Source organism: Abramis brama (genome assembly GCF_963993115.1).
Source record: "Abramis brama genome assembly, chromosome: 3".
Classification (NCBI taxonomy): domain Eukaryota; kingdom Metazoa; phylum Chordata; class Actinopteri; order Cypriniformes; family Leuciscidae; genus Abramis; species Abramis brama.
Window position 1 is genome coordinate 58,855,092 of NC_139965.1, and position 21,355 is coordinate 58,876,446.

The window sequence follows — 21,355 nt, forward strand, 5'->3', positions numbered from 1 at the left end:
GAACTACTTCCCCCCCCCCTTGCACAAATCACCCCACTCTCCCCTATAGCGAACATTCACATATATCACAAGTCATATCGACATCGCAATATTAAACAATGTTATCGCACATCGCAGCTTTTCCTCATATCGTGCAGCCCTAGTTACTGCCCAAAGGTCTCACTCTCAACTGCTGCCAGAAATCGTCGACATGCTTATATTCTTGAAAAAGAACATGACCATAATATTAGTCTGTTCTGTGTAGTTAATTTATCTCTTTTTCATGCTTGAAGAAATTTTTTTTTTCTGTTTGAACTTGTAGTTTTGAGAGAGCAGTAGGCTACTTTGATTATGGATACACACTTACTGTTTGCATTTAAAGTGTTATTTCAGTTATTTATATTAATTTTATTTATACTGTCTTATTTTTTTTTATGTTCGATTTGTGGAAAGGAGTTAGATTTCTCATGTGAAATCGTACAGGGGAGAAGCCAGACGGTAGAGTTTATAGCAAAACATTTTGCAGTGTTTGCATGTCCTTTACTGCATAGAATTCATTCAAATAGAAGTAAAATAACATTCATTACAAGTTGATTTCAAAATGCACCTAAATTGTTTTGCATTTTGTGATTTTCAGTTGAATAAAAGACTATTTTCCATTCATACATTTCATCATTGAGGATTTCTTAAAAATTGTGTAAAAATCTCGTCTTGTCTCGTTCTCGTGAACCCAATCTCGTGTCTCGTCTCGTCTCGTGGAGTAAGCGTCTCGTCACACCCATAGTAAATTCCATTACAAGTCATTTACAATTGATTAGTAAATGATTAACTAATTATTTACAAAACATGACTATGCATTTCATAAATGATTAATAAGTGATATGTTCATTATTTTATGTATGTTTTGTAGATTCGGTTATAAGTCATTTACAATTGATTAGTTAATGATTAACTAATCATTTACAAAACATGACTATGCGTTTCATAAATGTTTAATACTTTTTTTTTAATGTTTTGCTCACTTCAGGTGCACAGTGGTTAGACTCCATGTGTTTCAGAGAAGACAGCTGTCTATACCCTCACCAGTCAGCACTTACACTGCAGTACACACTACACACTACACTACACTACACTACACTACACACTACAGTGTTCAACACCTGATATAGATGTGTAAACGCATGAATAAATCATTTACAACACTTTCTGCATCCCCTAATCTAACGTGTAAACTATTCTTCACTTGTAAATGTGTTACACATCATTTGTAGATACGATTCGTTGATCTTAAGTGGTAATCTATGAATGATGTGTAACACATTTACAAGTGATGAATAGTTTACACTTTAGATTAGGGGATGCAGAAAGTGTTGTAAATGATTTATTCATGCATTTACACATCATTGTGTTGAACACAAATTATCTGTACGTGTATAGAAGGCATTTACAACACTTTCTGCACCCTCTAATTGCTACATACATACAAAAAAAAACATAATTTATTAAACATTTATGAACTGCATATTCATGTTTTGTAAATGATATGTTAATCATTAACTAATCAATTGTAAATGACTTACAACTGAATATACAAAACATACATACAATAATGAACATAACACTTATTAATCATTTATGAATGTATAGTCATGTTTCGTAAATAATTAGTTCATCATTTACTAACCACTTATAAATGACTTACAACTGAACGTTATTATAAAGTGTTACCGAGGTTCTTATTGAGAATTAACAAAGATTTTAATGTGGATGTTTTATTGAAAATAGTACACTGTAAAAAGTGAACATGTGCAGTTGTTGTTTTAACCATAGATATCATATATAAAGGCTAGATGTCTTGTGCGCGCTGCTGGCCAATGGAGGTCGACGTCCGCACGTGGCGGCCATCTTGCCACAGTGTGCTCGCTCACTCGTAACATGGTGCATGTACTTTTAAATAACCATAACTTGCTAAATTTTCTACTGATTTTCAAACGGTTTGGATTGTTATAAACGTCAGAGATGTAGTTATGACACTGCATACATACACTGCATACATATGAATAATTATAACATACATGTTCAAGCATTCGGAATAATAGCCACGTTAATAACGTTTGTAAGAAACCAAACCGTTTGTAAATCCGTCAAGATTTCAGCGAGATAAGAGGATTTGTGTGCGTGCTGATCATTCACCTTAATTCACAGCTTCACTGTGACAAGATGGCCGAACGGTGATGCCGGAAGTGACTGCGCCATAAGACATCTAGCGTTTATATATGATATCTATGGTTTTAACACTCTACCGCATGGTGTGGCCATATGGCAATATTTTCTGCACAATTTTTGACAGACTGCCGTCTCTTGTCGGTAGTTGCTGAAAGCAAACTAAAACGTCAGTAACAAACAAGCACCAGCCCATATCACATACACAAAAAAAATGGAAACATCACCTCAAAAACCATATAAATGTTAATCCTGCAAGAAAAGGAAATCCACTCAACCACTGACTAAAACTGAGTTGGCCCAACATAAAAAATATTGAAATTGTTGTATATATTCACACATCACAATTAAAATAAAAAATAAAAAAATCACACATCACAACCCTAAATTTAAACAAAAGGAGTAATGATTATAGTTTAGTTTTGAACTCAAAAGAATTTAGAATTCTTATATTAGAATTCTTATGATTAGGACAGTAACTTTAACACAGCCGTTCAAATCACTGTTGAAAATATTCGAAAAGTGAATATAAAGTGACTAACGGATATTTAATAGGCTTTTAAGTTTACTTAAAACTGCAGTCCGCAGCTTTTTCTCTTTGTCGCCATCTCTGTTCGAAATCTGCAATTGCAGTTATTCGCGGAATTATCAACGTTACGTGCGTTGTGCCTCGGCATGGCAAAGCGCGGATGAATCCAATGTTTTGAAGAGAATGTGCGGCTGTCAGTCGCCGCCGGTGTGGATACTGTCAAGTAACATCCACTTTTGTTCTGACAAACTAAGGGGAAAAAAGCATTGCAGTAAATCGCGCTGATTAAATCTAACAATCGCTTATCATATCACGTCAAACCGTGCAAATTATACTTTGTTCTCAAATTGTTAATGCTAACAACATCAGCATTGCGTGACTACATTTAATGCCCTTCCAATATTTTTCCTTGTTTTCGCATGGGCCGGTTGCAGTCTCTTTTTTTCTCTGAAGTCCGAAGTTTTACAACGGGTGAATCTCCAGTTGTCACTGGTGACTGTCGTTTGAAGCTTTCTGGATCCGCCATCAAATTGATAAGTTTAATTATATCAAGTGCTGTGAGAAAAGGCTATAAATCTCCACCTCCAACATCCTCACACTCATAGCCGACTAGCCGAGACTCTTCTTTATGTGGACAGATGTGACGTAATGACGCAAAGACATGCTCGAATTATCCACCAGTACCACTGGAATTAAAAACATTATTACAAGCCTACCGTTTTGAATCGAGCTAAGGCAAGCAGAGAGTTTTGAACACTGGCTGGTTATGTACTTGCTCAAAAATTTATTTTGGATAATTTTTAACCCCTGCAGTTTTAAATGTAGATAGGCCTACATTTTTCTACAATCTTTTGGTTAGATGCTTTGTCTTTTGAGTAAAACGAAGTACCTGTGCTTTAACCCAACGACGATATCTCCATATCTACACCCCTGATATTTGTAGATCACACAGTTTCACTGATCCATTAATAACCCTGAACCCAGGATAGAGAGGCTCAGTGAATGTGGTCTGTTCTCTGTGAATGAGGGTCATTTGGTCAGAGACATTGTAGAAGGACAGAGTTCCTGCACTGTGATCCACATACACTCCTATACAGGAGCTGGACACCCGAGGCAGTTTGGTCTCTCTGTTATTGTGCAAGAATGAACACCTCCAGGGAGTAAAGGACAGTGTCCAGGACTGACCATTACATCCAAGCAAACAATCATCAGCTTTTCCTTTTCTGCTAATGCTCTTATATGCCACTGATACAACCACACTCCTGCTCCACTCAACCTCCCAGTAACAGCGTCCACACACACTCTCTCTACACAAAACCTGCTCACAATGATCAAATCTGTCTGGATGATCAGGATACTGATTGGATATCTTAGTGTAAGTAGCCATTCTGTTCCCCTCAGACAGGCAGAGTTTTTTGTTCACTGTGTTTGGATCCAGAGTCAAGTGACTGCGATCTAATAAAGGTAGAAAAATAGGATGCTTTAGGGAAAAGATTGACCATTCTGTCTCACCGATATTGATGATATCAGAATGAATGTGTGTTTGTTATTTGCCACAGTTGCTATTAGTTCTTTCTGTGTTTGTATATTTTCATATTGACTTACACTGGAGGAACTCTTCCCTGGTCTTGGGTTCAGGACCGGGGATGATCTGGATGCAATTCACTAAGAAAAACAGTAAACAGTAGACATTAGTGTGAAGAAAAAAAAATCGAAATGAATTTTATATCAATTGCATTGTGTTTTTACATATTGATTATATTTTATAGTTTCTGTCACAACAATCACAATCTTATGACTAATTATCCTTAATAAACAGACATCAAGCAATACCTTGTAAACCTATGGAACATATGAATGTTCTGGCGGCTTATTCATTATACACATATCTCATTAGATTTTGATAATAAAACTAAAGAGAAAATCCAACAAATTCAGCATTTCATGCAGCCAATTTTCTTGTGATATCAGTTTTTTTAAATAATAATTTTGCCTGCATTTTCCAAAGGAATTGTAAGTCCAAGTAGATCAATACACTTATACAATACACTTTGTAATTTCGCCTTTGTATTTGCACATTGACCAATTTCTGAGAGTGAATACATCATCCAGTACTTTACCTCTACCAGATATCAGTGTTATCTCCTCTTGGCAGAAATCCTCAAGTTTCTTTCTCAGATGAGAGACAGATTTTTGTACATTATCAAAGGAAAAGGAAGAACTATGAACGATGTTGGGTGAGTCCATAAGCAGGACAGAGAGAGACTGGAAACTCTACAGACACACAAACAACAGAACGTTTTCACATGGAACAAATCTTAAAATGTTAAGACAACAAAACAAGTCAAGATTAAGTACAACGCATTTAGATGTCATTGCGTTTGGTCATGCAGGTGTTATTCTGGTTGATGCTGTGTCGTGGAGATTATAGGTAAGGGAGAATGAGTTGCATCTGACATTTCCTCATTTTCATGTTTTGATTTATGAACTCTCTCTTTGAGATAATTACAAAGTGATATCACAACACCCCTCACAACACGATCACAACAGAACTATTATATAACTATTATAACACAACATACAATATTATAGTTTCTGTAAAGCTTCTTTAAAGGGATACTTAACCGATTAGCATTTAGCTTTGTATCAGTAGAAACCCGGTAGTATTTTGGAATGACCGTGCTTCCCTCCCTCATGTCCCCCTGAGATGAGAGATTTCTGTATTGTGTGTCTGGAAAAAAAAACTCTTTTTTGGGCTTTTCTGCCCAGAGGCGAGAGACTCCAGCCAGTAGGAGGAGCTCGTCCCGCATGTCTTCAACCCGCCCATAGGGAGATCTCACCATAAAATGCCGTCTTTTCAGTTTCGAGTCGACTAGTAGCCTAGTTGTATCATTTCTCCCGATAATGCCCTCTGTAACCGGTAGGCGGGGCTTGGGAGTGTCCTCGTAGGGCAGCGAAGCAAGTGCATTCTGGGAGTTGTTGTCTTTCATCCACATGAGCCAAAAATACATTTTCTGTTTTTTCTCAGTCTAGAAAGCTCCAAATTCTAAAATAATTTCACATTTCTACTGCATAAATGACCTAATTTAAATACACATTCATCTTTCCAGCGGTGAAATATGCCTTTAATCATAAAACATGAATTACATTGTTACCCCTGATTTTCGGAGCTCTTGTTACCTGGATGAACTGGATGTCCTCTGCATGTGAAATCTCCTGCAGCTCGGCTTCTCTCCTCCTCAGATCAGTGATTTCCTTCTCCACTTGCTTCAAGAATTCTTCAGCTCGACTCACGGCAGCCTTTTCCTGATCTTTTATCAGCTGTGTCACTTCAGAGCGGCTTCTCTCAATCGAGCGGATCAGCTCAGTAAAGATCCTCTCACTTTCCTCCACTGCGGTCTGAGCAGAGCACTGTTAGAAGACACGTCACAATCAGTTCATTATACCTCAGCTCTTACTGGGTTAAACTGGTTTTCAGTGGTCCTGAAAGTGGTCCAGGCTCTTCACTGACTGATTAGAGGACAGTTCGAACTGGGTCTGAACATATAGCAAACGTATAATAATTTTCAACCAGTAAATAGAAAAAAATAGAGAAATAAAAAAATAAAATAAGAGTTATAAATATCATCCTAACTATATTTACATATGTTTACATACTAACTGTAATTAGTCATTGTTGCACATGAAACGGCTCTTCCATCTGCCAGCAGTTGTTCTTCTCAAAACTTGCCTTATAAGACTCCACAGCATTTCTCAACTCATGAAGATTTTTCTCCTTCTCCTGGATTCTCTGCTGGCATTTTCTCAGTGTCTCTTTAAAGTGTTTCTGCAGGACAAAAGAAAGAAGGAAAGCCAAAAATTTACCATCACTCACTATGTACCACAGTCAAACCAAAAATTATTTAATTATTATTTTTTTACTAGTGGGTGCAGGACACTACAGTTCATTTATGTAAGTGTGGATAGCAAAATAAAGTAAACTGTGACATATTATACCCAAATATTCTTCATACAGTGACGACCAGTAAAAATTGATAAACATCTGGGACCAAAAATCATTCAGACACTTTGACCTGACCATGTTTTGCTGAAGTGTTTTTTTTTAAATTGCTAATGCAACCTTTTTACACCACAGACTGAACAAAATGAAGCATTGCTTGGTAATTTGCTGACCTAAAATGGTATTATCTAATTGTGTAGTTAAATTTAACAGCTGAAAGATCCATCCATCCATCTTCTTCCGCTTATCCTGGGCCGGGTCGCGGGGGCAGCAGTCTAAGCAGGGATGCCCAGGCCTCCCTCTGCCTGGACACTTCCTCCAGCTCTTCCAGGGGGACACTGAGGCGTTCCAAGGCCAGCCGGGAGACATAGTCCCTCCAGCGTTTCCTAGGTCTTCCCCGGGGTCTCCTCCCGGTGGGACATGCCCGGAACACCTTCCCGGGAAGGCGACCAGGAGGCATCCGGAAAAGATGCCCGAGCCACCTCAGCTGGCCCCTCTCGATGTGGAGGAGCAGCGGCTCTACTCTGAGCTCCTCCCGAGTGACCGAGCTTCTCACCCTATCTCTAAGGGATCGCCCAGCCACCCTGCAGAGAAAGCTCATTTTGGCCGCCTGTATCCAGGATCTTGTCCTTTCTGTCATGACCCACAGCTCATGACCATAGGTGAGATTAGGAACGTAGATTGACCAGTAAATCGAGAGCTTCGCCTTGCGGCTCAGCTCTTTCTTCACCACGACAGACCGGTACATCGACCGCATTACTGCAGAAGCTGCACCGATCCGTCTGTCAATCTCCCGTTCCATCCTTCCCTCACTCGTGAACAAGACCCCAAGATACCTGAACTCCTCCACTTGAGGCAGGAACTCTCCACCAACCTGAAGTGGGCAAGCCACCCTTTTCCGACTGAGAACCATGGCCTCGGATTTGGAGGCGCTGATTCTCATCCCAGCCGCTTCACACTCGGCTGCAAACCGTCCCAGTGCATGCTGAAGGTCCTGGTCTGATGGAGCCAGCATGACAACATCATCCGCAAAGAGCAGAGATGAGATCATGTGTTCCCCAAACCTGACACCCTCCGGCCCCTGGCTGCACCTAGAATTTCTGTCCATAAAAATTATGAACAGAACCGGCGACGAAGGGAAGCCCTGCCGGAGTCCAACATGCACCGGGAACAAGTCTGACTTACTGCCAGCAATGCGAACCAGGCTCCTGCTCCGGTCGTACAGAGAGGGGTGCCCTTAGCAAAGGGCCCCGGACCCCATACTCCCAGAGCACCCTCCACAGGGTGCCGCGAGGGACACAGTCGAATGCCTTCTCCAAATCCACAAAGCACATGTGACAAGCACAAACTCCCATGAACCCTCCAGCACCCTGGAGAGGGTATAGAGCTGGTCCAGTGTTCCACGAACAGGACGAAAACCGCACTGTTCCTCCTGGATCCGAGGTTCTACTATCGGCTGTGTTCTCCTCTCCAGTACCCTGGCATAGACTTTCCCAGGGAGGCTGAGAAGTGTGATCCCCCTATAGTTGGAACACACCCTCCGGTCCCCCTTCTTGAAAAGAGGGACCACCACCCTGGTCTGCCATCCCAGAGGCACTGTCCCCGACCGCCACGCGATACTGCAGAGGCGTGTCAGCCAAGACAGCCCCACAACATCCAGAGACTTGAGGTACTCAGGGCGGATCTCATCCACCCCCGGTGCCTTGCCACCGAGGAGTTTCTTGACTCGGTGACTTCAGCTCGGGTGATGGACGAGTCCACCTCTGAGCCCTCAGCCTCTGCTTCCTCAATGGAAGACGTGACGGTGGGATTGACGAGATCCTCGAAATATTCCTTCCACCGTCCGATGACATCCCCAGTCGAGGTCAACAGCTGCCCACCTCCACTGAAAACAGCGTTGGTAGGGCACTGCTTCCCCCTCCTGAGGCGCCGGACAATTTTCCAGAATCTCTTAGAGGCCAGCCAATAGTCCTTCTCCATGGCCCTGCCGGAGGTGGAAGTTAAAGATCTCTCTGACTGAAGATCAGTGAAAGATATTCAACATAATTCACGTGAGAGACAGTCTAACAGAAGGATGGACAAAACCTGTGAAATATCAACTGATTTGATAACTCTGAGCTCTTGTCATATTTTATTACCATTTTCTAAACTATAGTGAATAAACTGTGATAATAAATTTTGTTTTGACTGTATATCAGCATTTAGTTGTTCTATTAGTTGTGATTGTGAATCCCTTTATAATAATCTTTGAAGATTAAGAATTAAGAATAAGTATCAGAATGAATACACCAATTCACAAAGTCATTTCATACCTCATTCTCTGTCCTCTGTGCTGCAACCGATACAGTGTTGTGATTTTTATGTTTATCCACCATACATAGCACACATATACACTGCTGATCTGTTTTACAATAAATCTCTAAAATCCTATCATGCTCATGACAGATCATCTCCTGGAGTTGTCCTGTGGCATCAGTTATTTTGTGTTGCTTTCCTGAACGAAATTCCTCATGACGTTCAAAATGACTTTGACAGTAAGACTCCAAACACACAAGACAGGACTTGACAGCTTTGCACTTTCTTCCGGTACAGACATCACACTCAATGTCTCCAGGTCCAGCATAACACTGAGCAGGAACCACAGTTTGAAGTTTTAGCTTAACTAGTTGATCTAACATTTCGGCAAGCACCACATTTTTTCCCAACACCGGTCTCGGAGTGAATGTCTGTTTGCACTGAGGGCAGCTGTAAACGTTCTTCTGTTCTTCCTGATCAAAGCAGCCTGTAATGCAGCTCATACAGTAACTGTGTCCACAGGAAAGAGTCACTGGATCCTTCAGGAGGTCCAGGCAGATTGAACAGTTGAACTGGTCATGAGAAAAAGTAGTATCCGCCATTTCTCTGCAAGTACACTCAGATGAAGAGCAACAAACAAAAGTTCAATAACACTTAAGTTTCGTTTTCTCTCAACTGATCACCTGATATATTATACGGCTTCTGTGTTGGAGAGACGTGTTGAAACCGTTGAAGCGGTTTGGAAATCAATCTGGTCACTTTCACTCTGTATGGAAGGATCTTCGGAAAGAAGATTTGACTAAAACAGGAAGGAAAGTTACTAAAACACACAAAAAAAGCTGCGTATGTAACAGTTACAGAAAGTGTACTGTTAAAACATATGTATTGGTTATTATAATTCAATGGTTTATTTTCATATATCTGGTCTACCTGCCTGAGTAATGAGCATTTTTCCCCTTTAATTGCTGTGATGTCATCATGAGCCTACATAATTTCTTGTTTTGTGTCCTCCTCTTCCTCTTGGCATTGTTAATGCACTGAAGAGGTGAGTTATTCTTGGCTCCTGTTAATCCTTATTAATCTTTATTTTAATTGTTGCTTTTATGCCTATATCTTCACTGCAATTTATGTGTATTGTTATTTTACTTACCTCTGTGGTTATTTTTGTTATTTTACCCTATTTAAGTTATATTTTTGTCTTTGGCCTATATATGTGATGAAAAGATGAAAGCACATGGTGATTAACTGTACATCACATTTGTTTTATAGAGCAATATAAGGGCGATTCACTCAGAGGCTGCTTTTATTTGTTTTGTATATCAGATAAAAAGATCCTGCAAAACTGCTGCCTGTTGTTCCGTGTCTGTCTTCTACAACGCTACACAACGCAGACAAGTGTTTTTATAACTAGTGTCGCGAGCCACCGGTTACACATACATGTAAAGGAAAAATTGCTCTCTCTGCGGGAACATGACTATGGCTGTGTTAAGGGAGGTGCAGTCCCCTCGCCTAACTATTCTGGTTCGTCCCCAGAATAAGTCCTCAGAATGGACGGCTATGCTCTCCCGGGCCGCCAAAAAGGCCGGGCTTGTGTGGAACCCTCCACTGTGTCCCGAACCTTCTAGGTTGGATGATTGGTGCCTTTCTTCCCGGAAGTGCACAAGGAGCTTACTAGGACGTAAACGGCACCTTATTCTGCCAGAGGCTGTTCTAGTGGCTCCTCCCTCCTCACCACACTCAATGGCGGGGCAGCTAAGGAGTATGTGGATATCCCGCTCATGGAATGGGCTGTCCACCATGGTGGTCCAGGAGCGCCGCCTTTGACTCAACCTGGCAGACATGAGGGAGGCCGATAAATATAGGTTCCTGTACTCCCTCATCTCCCAGGTTGGGTTATTTGGCGATGCAGTCAAGAGCTTCACAAGGCAAGTTTATTTATATAGCACATTTCATACACTATGGCAATTCAAAGTGCTTTACATAGAGAGGAATAAAAATAATCTCAAAATAAAAACAAGGAAAATTCAAACAGTTATTCAAAAGCTTTACATAGAAAGGAATTACATAATCACACTATAGCAATTCATAGAGCTTTGCATAGAAAATAGACACAAAATAAAAGCAGGGGAAATTAAAACACTTTTAAGGAATTAAAATAGATAAATTATGCAGTAATAAAAATTATTAGAGTAAAATGAATTAAAATAGTAAAAAGATGATACATAGAATAAACTTCTCATCTGGCAAAACACCAGTGTATCTTATTTTGACTGATTTCCCCATGACGGTCAGTATTCTTCTGTGGATTTTCATATACCGTGGATTATCTGAGCCCACCAAATTAGTAATCTGTACCAATCCAGACCGGTAATCTGTACTAGTCATCACAGTGTTCTCTTGATAATCCGTACCAGACTAGTAATGAGTCATGAGTCAATCCCTCTCAAACTCCACCACAGAAAGGTGAGCACTTGCTCACAAATTTGGTCATCAGGACCATCGGGGGTTTCCCCCACTACTACTAGTTCTGGGAACAGTTAGTCTAGTTCACCCAACAGTTCTCGGCTGCCCAGAAGCAGACGGAGGCCATCCGGCACATCCTGCCCATCTGCACCCTGACCCTCTGTCTGCTCGTCATCGAGGCTGTCCTCCTGTGGCGTCCTCCGCTCCCGCTAAGCCACAGCAGCAGCCTACACCCAGGCCTCAGCGACATGCAGATGCTCCTGGGAGAGTGGAGACTCCATCTCCAGGTGGTCCAGCTGATTTGGAGGCGCTTCGGGACCACACAGGTAGATCTGTTTGCTGCCCCGGACATGTCTCACTGCCAGTTGTTTTATTCCCTGACCAAGGGGACCCTCTGCACAGATGCACTGGCACACAACTGGCCCCGGGGCCTACGCAAGTGTGCGTTTCCCCCATTGGGCCTTCTCGCACAGACTCTGTGCAAAGTCAGGGAGGACGAGGAGCAGGTCTTGCTAGTTGTGCCTTACTGGCCCAACCGGACCTGGTTCCCAGAACTAGTGCTCCTCACGACAGCCCCTCCCTGGCCCATTCCCCTAAGGGACCTGCTTTTTCAGAGATGGGGCACCCTATGGCACCCACGTGCAGACCTCTGGAAACTCCATGTATGGTCCCTGGACGGGATGCAGAGGTTCTAGGTAACCTACCCCAAGCGGTGGTAGACACCATCACTTCCGTAGAGCCCCATCTACAAGGTGCCTCTATGCATTGAAGTGGAACCTGTTCTTTGAGTGGTGTTCTTCTCACCAGGAGAACCCCCGAACTGACTTGCTCGATCAGGGCAGTACTTTCCTTCCTGCAAGCTTGGTTGGAGCGAAGGCTGTCTCCCTCCACCCTTAAAGTGTATGTTGCTGCTATTGCCGCACATCATGATGCAGTCGAGGGTAAGTCACTGGGAAAGCACAACCTGATTGTCAGGTTCCTGAGAGAGGCAAGGAGACTGAATCCTCCTCGGCCTCACTCGATATCCTCTTGGGACTTGTCTCTGGTGCTTACCGCACTGCAGAGACCACCCTTTGCTCATCAGCAGAGTTAAAAATTCTGTCTTGGAAGACAGTTCTCCTGGTTGCATTGGCCTCTATCAAGAGGGTAGGGGACCTGCATGCATTTTCGGTAGACGGATCGTGCCTAGAATTCAGCCTGGCCAACTCTCATGTTATCCTGAGAGCCCGGTGCCCAAGGTTCCTAACCACTCCCTTCCAAGACCAGTTGGTGAACCTGCAAGCGCTTCCCCTGGAGGAGGCAGACCCAGCCCTGGCTTTTCTCTGTCCCATCCACGCTCTGCGCCTATACGTCGACGAGGGGTGGGGAAAAAAAATCTATTCTTAGATGCATCGCGATGCAGATTCACGAATAAATTTTCTAAATGTTTTTTTTTCTAATAAGGTAATACTAACGGAAACTCAAAAGGCGGAACTCTGAAGCGCAGCGCCCGGACAGTCTGTGGCGTGCGCATAACAGAGACGCAGGATGGCTGAGTGCGAAATCCGAACGGCACCCTCTTCGTTAAAAGCTAACGTATGGAAAATTGCCAATTTCATTGTGACCTATTTATTTTTATTTTTTTAGACCTGCTTTTCGGAATTGTTTAGTTTTCACATCAGTATGCTGTAAACAGATCTGTTATACGGACGCTATATGTAGGTTTACTACTGCCCTCCACAGTCACAGTGATGCCAGTCACCAAAAGTTACATTTTGACTGTGTTTTCTGCAGATGTTCATTTACTTTTGAACAATTTACTTTTATTGTGGTATACTGCAAAAATTTCAAGTCATAACTCTTCATGATTTAGTTTTGATTATGATTTTGTTACTAATTATTCAAAATACGCATAAGTCTACAAGCATTATTTTTGTATGAGAGCTGCTGGTACATAATTCTATATTTTTTAATTCAAAGCCGTTTGTGATTTTGCTGCAGCAAAATGTTTTTTTGTTTTTCTGTCTGAAGGATTATATTGCTCATTGCACATAACAGGAGGATGTTGTTTAGAAGTCTATTATTAAATGTTAGAGATTCAGAATATGCTGTTTGTTTGTATTCATTTACTACAAGTATGCTAGTACAGGCACATGTTTCTTTTCCTGTTGGTTCTTTACAAATGTGGGGAAATATGCTGGTGATTGCGGATTGTCTTGATACTCCAGATAATACCTGATGATGTTGAGGGTGGAGTCATCTTGAAGAGCAAGGTTGAAGTTCTGTCGGTCACACGACTTGGTGATGTTGAGCATAGCCTCATGAGTGAGCTGGACACCCGCCTCCTCAACAAAAAGCTCCAGCAGCAACCACTCCAGTGCTTCACAGATGGTCTTGAGGGCCTTGGAGCACAATCTTCAGGCAGCCACTTGTTACCAGCTGAGCCTCAAGATCACTTATGGTTAGTGATCATGCCGAGGTAGTTCAAAGGAGCCCTGGGAGGACTAGGTGCTTGTACTTCTCCCTGAACTTTTAGAACTTCATGCACACGCCCAGATTGAAGGTGTTGATATTTACATATGCATTTGGCAGATGCTTTTATCCAAAGCGAGGTTTGGATAACAAGCCATTTCAAGGTACACATTTTACATTCTTATCAGTTCTCAGTTCTTGCTTTCTCTGGGAAGTCTTTCTCTTTCTCACCCATGACCTTGGCGTTGCAAGGACCAACACTCTACTGTTTGAGCTACAGGAAAGCATAGGGTATACTTCTGACCGACCTAGCATTAGTCAAAGGAGCCAACCACCACGTCTCTACGATGTTCTAATGCAGAGATATAGGTCTTGCTAAATGGTTGCTAGGGTACTGTTTGGTTGCTAGAGAGTGGCTTGATAGCTGCCAATGATGATACTCCAAAGGTTGCTTGTCAGTATGAATGATATAAACCAACTGCAATCCTGACATTCGGATTTGAAGATATCCCCCTTTGGGTTTGTTTTGCTAGAGTGTTTGACAATGGTTGCTATGGCATGGGTAGGAAGTGTTGAAGATGATTCATGATTTGCTGTTTACTGCCCCGAGTCAAATGAGCCCACATTCATGTTTCTATGACACTTCTATCCAAAGATATCCCTTTGACCTCTTTCAATGGAAGTCTATGGAACTTGTTGCTAGGGTGTTCTAAATGGTTGCTAGGGCGTGGCTTGATTAGCTTCATGTTGATTCTGAGAGACCACCCGCTTTTTGACACTGTGATCCAGAGTTATGTTCAATCCAAAAGTCCTATGCAAATTACATGGTAGGATAAACACGTATGCGCAATCCTGTTTCATGGGCCGTCCCTTCACCATAGTGTGTCTATGGAGCAACTTTGCGGGATAATGCAAAAGTTTTACGAGGGAACACAAGGTTTCACAGGGGAGCGCAAAAGTTTTGAAAAATATATTTTTCTCCCATCCCATATTTCTTCCACCACCACGTCCCATTAGGGTTCCCGTATTGGTGCTGCAATGTGAGCAAGTGCAATTGTCTCACATGTTGACCACTAAATGACTGTTCAGTGTTCAGCATTTGTTTTGTGTCTGCCTCATTAATAGCTATTTGTAATCGTAAGGCAGTTTCCCACCGTGACCTTTTATCTGTAAATAAAATAATAAAACTACATCAGGTATCACAACAACCATGCTGGATCTTTGCTGGATCATGCTGCACGTGTTTGACCAGCAGATGTCCTCAGTGGGCATGTTCTGCACACTGGATTTGTTTTTACATTTGGTGTAATATAATAATGAATAATTTGTAGCAGATCTGAACACATAGACTCAAGTAAAAAAACATATAACAGGGCAGAATATGACAATGTGGGTGACGTAATATAACACTACTAAAGGTTGAAATTCACATCATAATATCGTAAATTAATCATATTAGTAATCCGGAAAATATGTGGTGTAAGAGCTGTTAGTTTGAGTTAAAATGAAAAAATATACTGTATATATTTTCTCTTTGTCAGCTGATATTTCTATTTTATGAAAGTAGTACAATCCATCACAATTTCATCATAGTTTTTGACAATATAAATATCAACAATCAACAATTCATATTTTTGTTTTTCTCCTCCTTGAGTGCCAGCCTGATAAAAACCTGATTTTTCAAAAATGATACTCAAAAAAAAAAAAGCACATTTTTGGTAACTTTTTTTAATATATATTTTGTCTAAAGTTCTAATAAACTGTTCCATTTCAAAAAATTAGATTTTTCGGACTATTATTTCATATGTCAGGCTTTACATGGTTAAGTATATAAAATCTGCACAATATGCTTTAGGAAACAACAACAACAACAGCACAATGATAACCTTAAGACAGTACATGAAACTATACATGCACTATTTTATTGTCCATGAATTCAACAGCTTCAAGATTTACTTGAGTAAACATTCATTATGCCATAAACATTCCGCCCAGGCGTGAACACGGTAAACCTTATTACACAACCTGATCAAACTGTACATGATAGAGATTTTCAGGTCAACTAAAATCCTATTGGAAGAGCTAGAACATGGCAAGTGGCTTGCATATCAATAAATAAAATAATCTTATCCAAATATACTGCATTCAAACCTGAGCTATACATATATTCACGAGATTTACAACCTATTGAAAGTCATGGTTCGATGTAAAGCGACTGATACATTAGGTGACGAGTGACCACAAACAGGGGAAGCAGAGCCCTTCATCATGTTAATAATGCACAAGTAGCGTAGGCTGGTCGGGTCCTTTCTTCTCGAGTTCAGTAACACACAAGGACTATTTGAGAACACTCGCAGTCTTCAGGCTCATTGTCAACGCAATCCGAGAAAGACTTTGCATAAATACGTGAGTTTGTTTGCATAGTTGCAAGGTGGCCACAGAGAGAGAGAGAGAGAGAGAGAGAGAGAGAGCGCCAGCGCCGGAAGACTTTCCTGTGGACATCTGCAGTGGAGACCGTCAGTAGTTACCTGTGTGTGGACAGACAGACGGACACACAGCGCTGGTGAACACAGTCTCTGGTAAGACTGGCGTGAATGACGTAAGAGAGTGTGGGATCACATACCTCTCTCTGAGAGTCAGTGCAGGGTTGTTGCTGAGGAAAGAGAGCTGCTGCTCCAGGCTACACACACGGAAGGCCAGGTAACACGACGACAGGATGAGCAGGATAATGCTGCGGGACAGAAGGCACATTTCAAAGGGAAACCCAAGACCAGAAGAACTACAGCTCGCTGTGAGCGATGAGAGCGACGAGTTAACGGAGAGCCGTATGAATGTTGAAAGGACACTAGATGGCAGCGTTGGTCACTCACATCTAATGGAAACACAACTATTGATATCTTGGTTGCTCAAATAAATTAAATAAAAACACTTCATTTAATTTTATATTCATAAATATTATTTCTAAAAAAAAGTAAGCTATACCTAAATATTATAATGCCAAAGAGATTGAGATTTGGAATTCTCAAATTAAAATGATTTTAATATATTATAATTTAATTGTATTGTTTTATTATTATTATTTTATAATATTTAATATATTATTATTGTTAGTTTAAGTAATAGTTTCAATTAGTTTTAATAATAATAATTTATTAAATATTATTAATTCTAAACTGAAGAGCATCAAAATGTTTTTGATTATTTTATCATATTATTATTTTTATTTTATAATAATGATAATTTATTAATTTATTATTATTCATTTATTAATATTATTTTAATATATTATTATTGTTATTTAATTTTATAAGTTTTTTATATTATTTTATATTATTTTATATATTATTATTAGTAGTAGTAGTAGTATTAATAATAATAAATTATATTATTCGCTTTTATTATTGATTTTTGTATTATATTTTTATTTATTTATTATTAGTATTTTTATATTGAATATGAGTTTTCATATATTTTCTTTAATTTTGTCGTTTATATAGTATAGGCATTAAAGGATAATTCTGGTATTTAGCACTTTGAGTCTCTTTTCTGGTTTGTTTTGGATGAACTAGAGTGGTGGACACAGAAATGTTGACGGTGTCTCGACTTTTTGACTCGTTTAGAATAGCCTTTGACTGCTTCAGAGAGGCTGGCTACCGGCATGCACGAACATGTCCTTAAAACAACCCTTAACATTCGTTTTCAAAACGAATATGAGTTTTCATATATTTTCTTTAATTTTGTCGTTTATATAGTATAGGCATTAAGCACAGAGGTAAATAGCTGAAATCTAATGTATTGTTTGAATAATAAAAGTTGTTCTGAAAACTTTTTTCAACTCCTAATGTATTTGTTGGGTGAATTTGTTGATTCACTCTAATTTGCGGTTCCTGAGATCCTTCATCTTATTCTGTTAAGTGTGTTGTTTCCACTCCTGGCGTGCGCATGTGGAGCCAGTTTCCACACGTGAGGTATTCCGGCCGCTCCACATTAATCAGGCTGGAGCCGACGGGGACGGATTACTGGAACAGGTGGACTGGCAAACACACACAAGTTTGAGTGACAAAGTAATGAGAAAATCTCCCCTGCCTCTTGATTTGATCTATTTATAAAGCCTAGAAGAAAAGTTGACTTAAAACGTATGATAATATGCATATATAGTTTTCCAAGTATGTGTCGATCTAGATAGTTTGATTTAATTAAATACGTTTGACACGATATTAAAACTGAAAAATGCTAAAGGTGTGTGTGTGTGTGTGTGTGTGTGTGAGAGAGAAAGTGTGTATGGGGTGTATGTCTGTGTGAGTGTGTGCATGTGTGTGTATGTCTGAGTGAGTGTGTGTGCGTGTGTGTGTGTGCTTGAGTGTGTGTGCATGTGTGTGTATGTCTGAGTGAGTGTGTGCGTGCGTGCGCGTGAGTATGTGTGTGTGTGAGTGCTAGTGTGTAAGAGTGTGTGTGTGTGTGTGTGTGTGTGCATGGGTGTGTATGTCTGAGTGAGTGTGTGCGTGTGCTTGAGTGTGTGTATGTCTGAGTGAGTGTGTGCATGTCTGAGTGAGTGTGCGTGTGTGCTTGAGTGTGTGTGTGCATGTTTGTGAGTTCTAGTGTATAAGAGTGTGTGTGTGTGTGTGCATGGGTGTGCATGTCTGAGTGAGTGTGCGCGTGTGCTTGAGTGTGTGTGTGCATGTTTGTGAGTGCTAGTGTATAAGAGTGTGTGTGTGTGTGCATGTCTGAGTGAGTGTGCGCGTGTGCTTGAGTGTGTGTGTGTGCTTGAGTGTGTGTGCATGTGTGTATGTCTGAGTGAGTGTGCGCATGCGTGTGAGTATGTGTGTGTGCATGTATGTGAGTGCTAGTGTGTAAGAGTGTGTGTGTGTGTGTGTGTGTGTGTGCATGGGTGTGTATGTCTGAGTGAGCGTGTGCGTGTGCGCTTGAGTGTGTGTGTATGTCTGAGTGAGTGTGTGTGTGCATGTGTGTGAGTGCTAGTGTGTAAGAGTGCTAGTGTGTGTGTGTGTGTGAAAATGATGATACAAGTGAATTAGGTGTCCTGAAACAATACACCGGTCTCTGTGATACCACACAAGCAAATTATTCGTTTAGCCAATCATTCGGTTTTTATATGGCCAATCATATAGTATTTCTAAAGCTAAGAGTAAGAATAAACGAATGGACACACAGCGAGGATGACCAGACAAACTCACAGCAGGATGAAGAACTTCAGGAGCTGGTACTCCATCTGACCCAGTTCTGGAATCGTCTCTGTCAGGAGGAACGTCTTGGTTTCCAGACCTTGATCTGAAGCGGATCACAGAATCACAGGATGAGGAACGTTCTGACTTACTCCAGTCTTTTCTTTCTTTAATAAATGAACACAGGTCTCATATTAAGGCCCTGATATACTCACAGCGAAGCTTTTTCATTCTTCGCTTAGAGGTAAAAAAGTTCAAAATACGTGAGCAGCGATATACTGTTAGCAAACATCCCGACGCCGTCCATACTGATGAGAGCAACGTTTAGATGTAAATGTAAATATGTGCTGCACACGCTCCTCTCAATAACAAAATAACCAACAGCGGTGAGAAAACAGCCATTCAGAAAGCATCTGATCGTAGCGATGTGGATGTTTAAACCAGCGCTTCAATCATGTCATGTTTATTTATATACAGTAGCTCTTTATACAATAATAGATTGATTTAAAGTAGCTTTCAGTACTAAAAATGTATTAAAAAGTCACTTTCAATTAGAATTACAATTTCAGTTTCTACTATAAAGAGACGATCCAGTGTGTTCATGTTTCACAGAAGATTTCCTTGTTGAAAAAGGCGGAGCCTCAGAGCCACACCCACCTATTACATCATCACCACGGACCAATGATAGTTCAAAGGCGTTTAGCAACCAGAGCAAAACGAACTTTGTTTTGGTCTGATTTTGTTTGAAATGACCGTTCACACCAGTTCGCTCTTCGATTTGGCTTGAAGTACTGTATACTGGGGCCTTTAGTTGAGAGACTGTATGTTGAAATAAAATACCCAAAGAACATGTGAACCATCCATAACGGCCAAACACAGCTTTTAACATTATCCAAACAAGCATTTAAAAGTATTACATCAATTAGTCTTAAGCAGAGGCTGATATTTTAATGTTTTATCTCCACATTTTTTAATCTCCTTCTGGGATTAATCCCGTATTGCATAATGGACCCGACTCCTGCCAGTCAACCAGCCACTCACAGCACAGGCAGAGATGTGACGTCAAAGTCAAGTGATCAGCTTGTTCCCGAATGAAACAAAATCATTTAATGGACATTTTTTCATTCCATCCCAGAAACATTAGATCAAATGGGGACATTAATTTCCAGTCTGGTCTGAGAAATTAATCCGCTCATAATGCGTTTCCAACGGCAGAGTTTTACCTGGCTTTACCCTCCTCAGAAGTTCAGCACAAAAACTGACAGATTCTCTCATCAGTCGGCAGTAATTTCATTACGTCACATGTTTATTTCAGAAAGGACCATCCAAATATTTATCTTGGAAATAAATATACTTATTAATACTTATATTGTTAAATTGCCATAATAAGTCAAGAAAGACATCAAGGTTGATATTGCTCGTCGCATTTCCAAGTTATAGTTAAAGTTTCACATTTTGTTAAATCCAATAGATCATGTAGGTATTTCAAGCATACTGTGCACAGTGTATACACATTACACATTCGTAAGTGTTAGTTATTTTAATTTATATTTTGTTTTAAAAGGTTATATTTATAGTACCAAAGAATTACTTTTCTTTGACCTTTCCGGATGTTCATGATTACTAGAGATTTTCTTTTAAATCACTTTATAGAGATTTCTGCAATCTTCTGAATGAATGGATTTAATGCACAATACAGGTCATCTGACATACATCATGCGGCTTTTGCTTGAACGTTCACAAAGAGCATTATCTATCTGAAATATTCTAGAGCAGATTTGTCTATTCAACTATTGACTTTTCAATGACTTCCAAAGATTGTACTTGTGTCCTTTTCCTGCACACTGTTAAAGTCCCTGTATGGTGTAAATTTAACAAGGAGTTACTTCGAAAATAATCTGATTACAGAACACACACAACACTGATAACGTGATATACGTAAAACATCCTTTGATCAATACTATTTAACTAAAGACCCACAACAAAATACAAAATCTTACAAAATTTGAATTTTACATGAAATCAATTAAAAAAATTAAATACAGAAATGTCAGCCCTCTGAAAAGTATAATCATGCATATGTATATAGTTATATATACTTAATATATTAGTTTCACCTTTTAATTTGAATTACTGAAATATACGAACTTTTGCACGATATTCAAATTTTTTGAGTTTCACCTGTACATCTGAAATATGCAATACTGACAATTTTTATAACTTCTAACCCATCGT

The 21,355-nt window shown here is 40.2% G+C and overlaps 2 protein-coding genes across 3 annotated transcripts in view; both read right to left on the reverse strand.

Annotated features, from left to right (window-relative positions):
- Positions 1-237: 237 nt before the first annotated feature.
- Positions 238-9,635, reverse strand: LOC311080105 (E3 ubiquitin/ISG15 ligase TRIM25-like). Its single transcript, XM_084109871.1, has 6 exons — positions 9,044-9,635; positions 6,462-6,557; positions 5,912-6,142; positions 4,852-5,005; positions 4,337-4,396; positions 238-4,186 (listed from the first exon to the last, which is right to left on the reverse strand). Exons 1-6 carry the CDS (start codon positions 9,626-9,628, stop codon positions 3,654-3,656), a joined length of 1,659 nt encoding a protein of 552 aa, XP_083965997.1. The 5' UTR covers positions 9,629-9,635; the 3' UTR covers positions 238-3,653.
- A 6,187-nt stretch (positions 9,636-15,822) lies between these two features.
- gramd2aa (GRAM domain containing 2Aa) overlaps positions 15,823-21,355 on the reverse strand; it is a 33,417-nt gene continuing 27,884 nt past the window's right edge. For both annotated transcript variants that reach the window (XM_084109872.1, XM_084109873.1), the window contains exons 10-12: positions 19,133-19,226; positions 16,564-16,671; positions 15,823-16,468 (exon numbers count right to left, since the gene is read on the reverse strand). In XM_084109872.1, the coding sequence (XP_083965998.1) occupies positions 16,465-16,468; positions 16,564-16,671; positions 19,133-19,226 (206 nt within the window). In that variant the 3' untranslated portion in view covers positions 15,823-16,464. The remainder of the gene's footprint in view (positions 16,469-16,563; positions 16,672-19,132; positions 19,227-21,355) is intronic.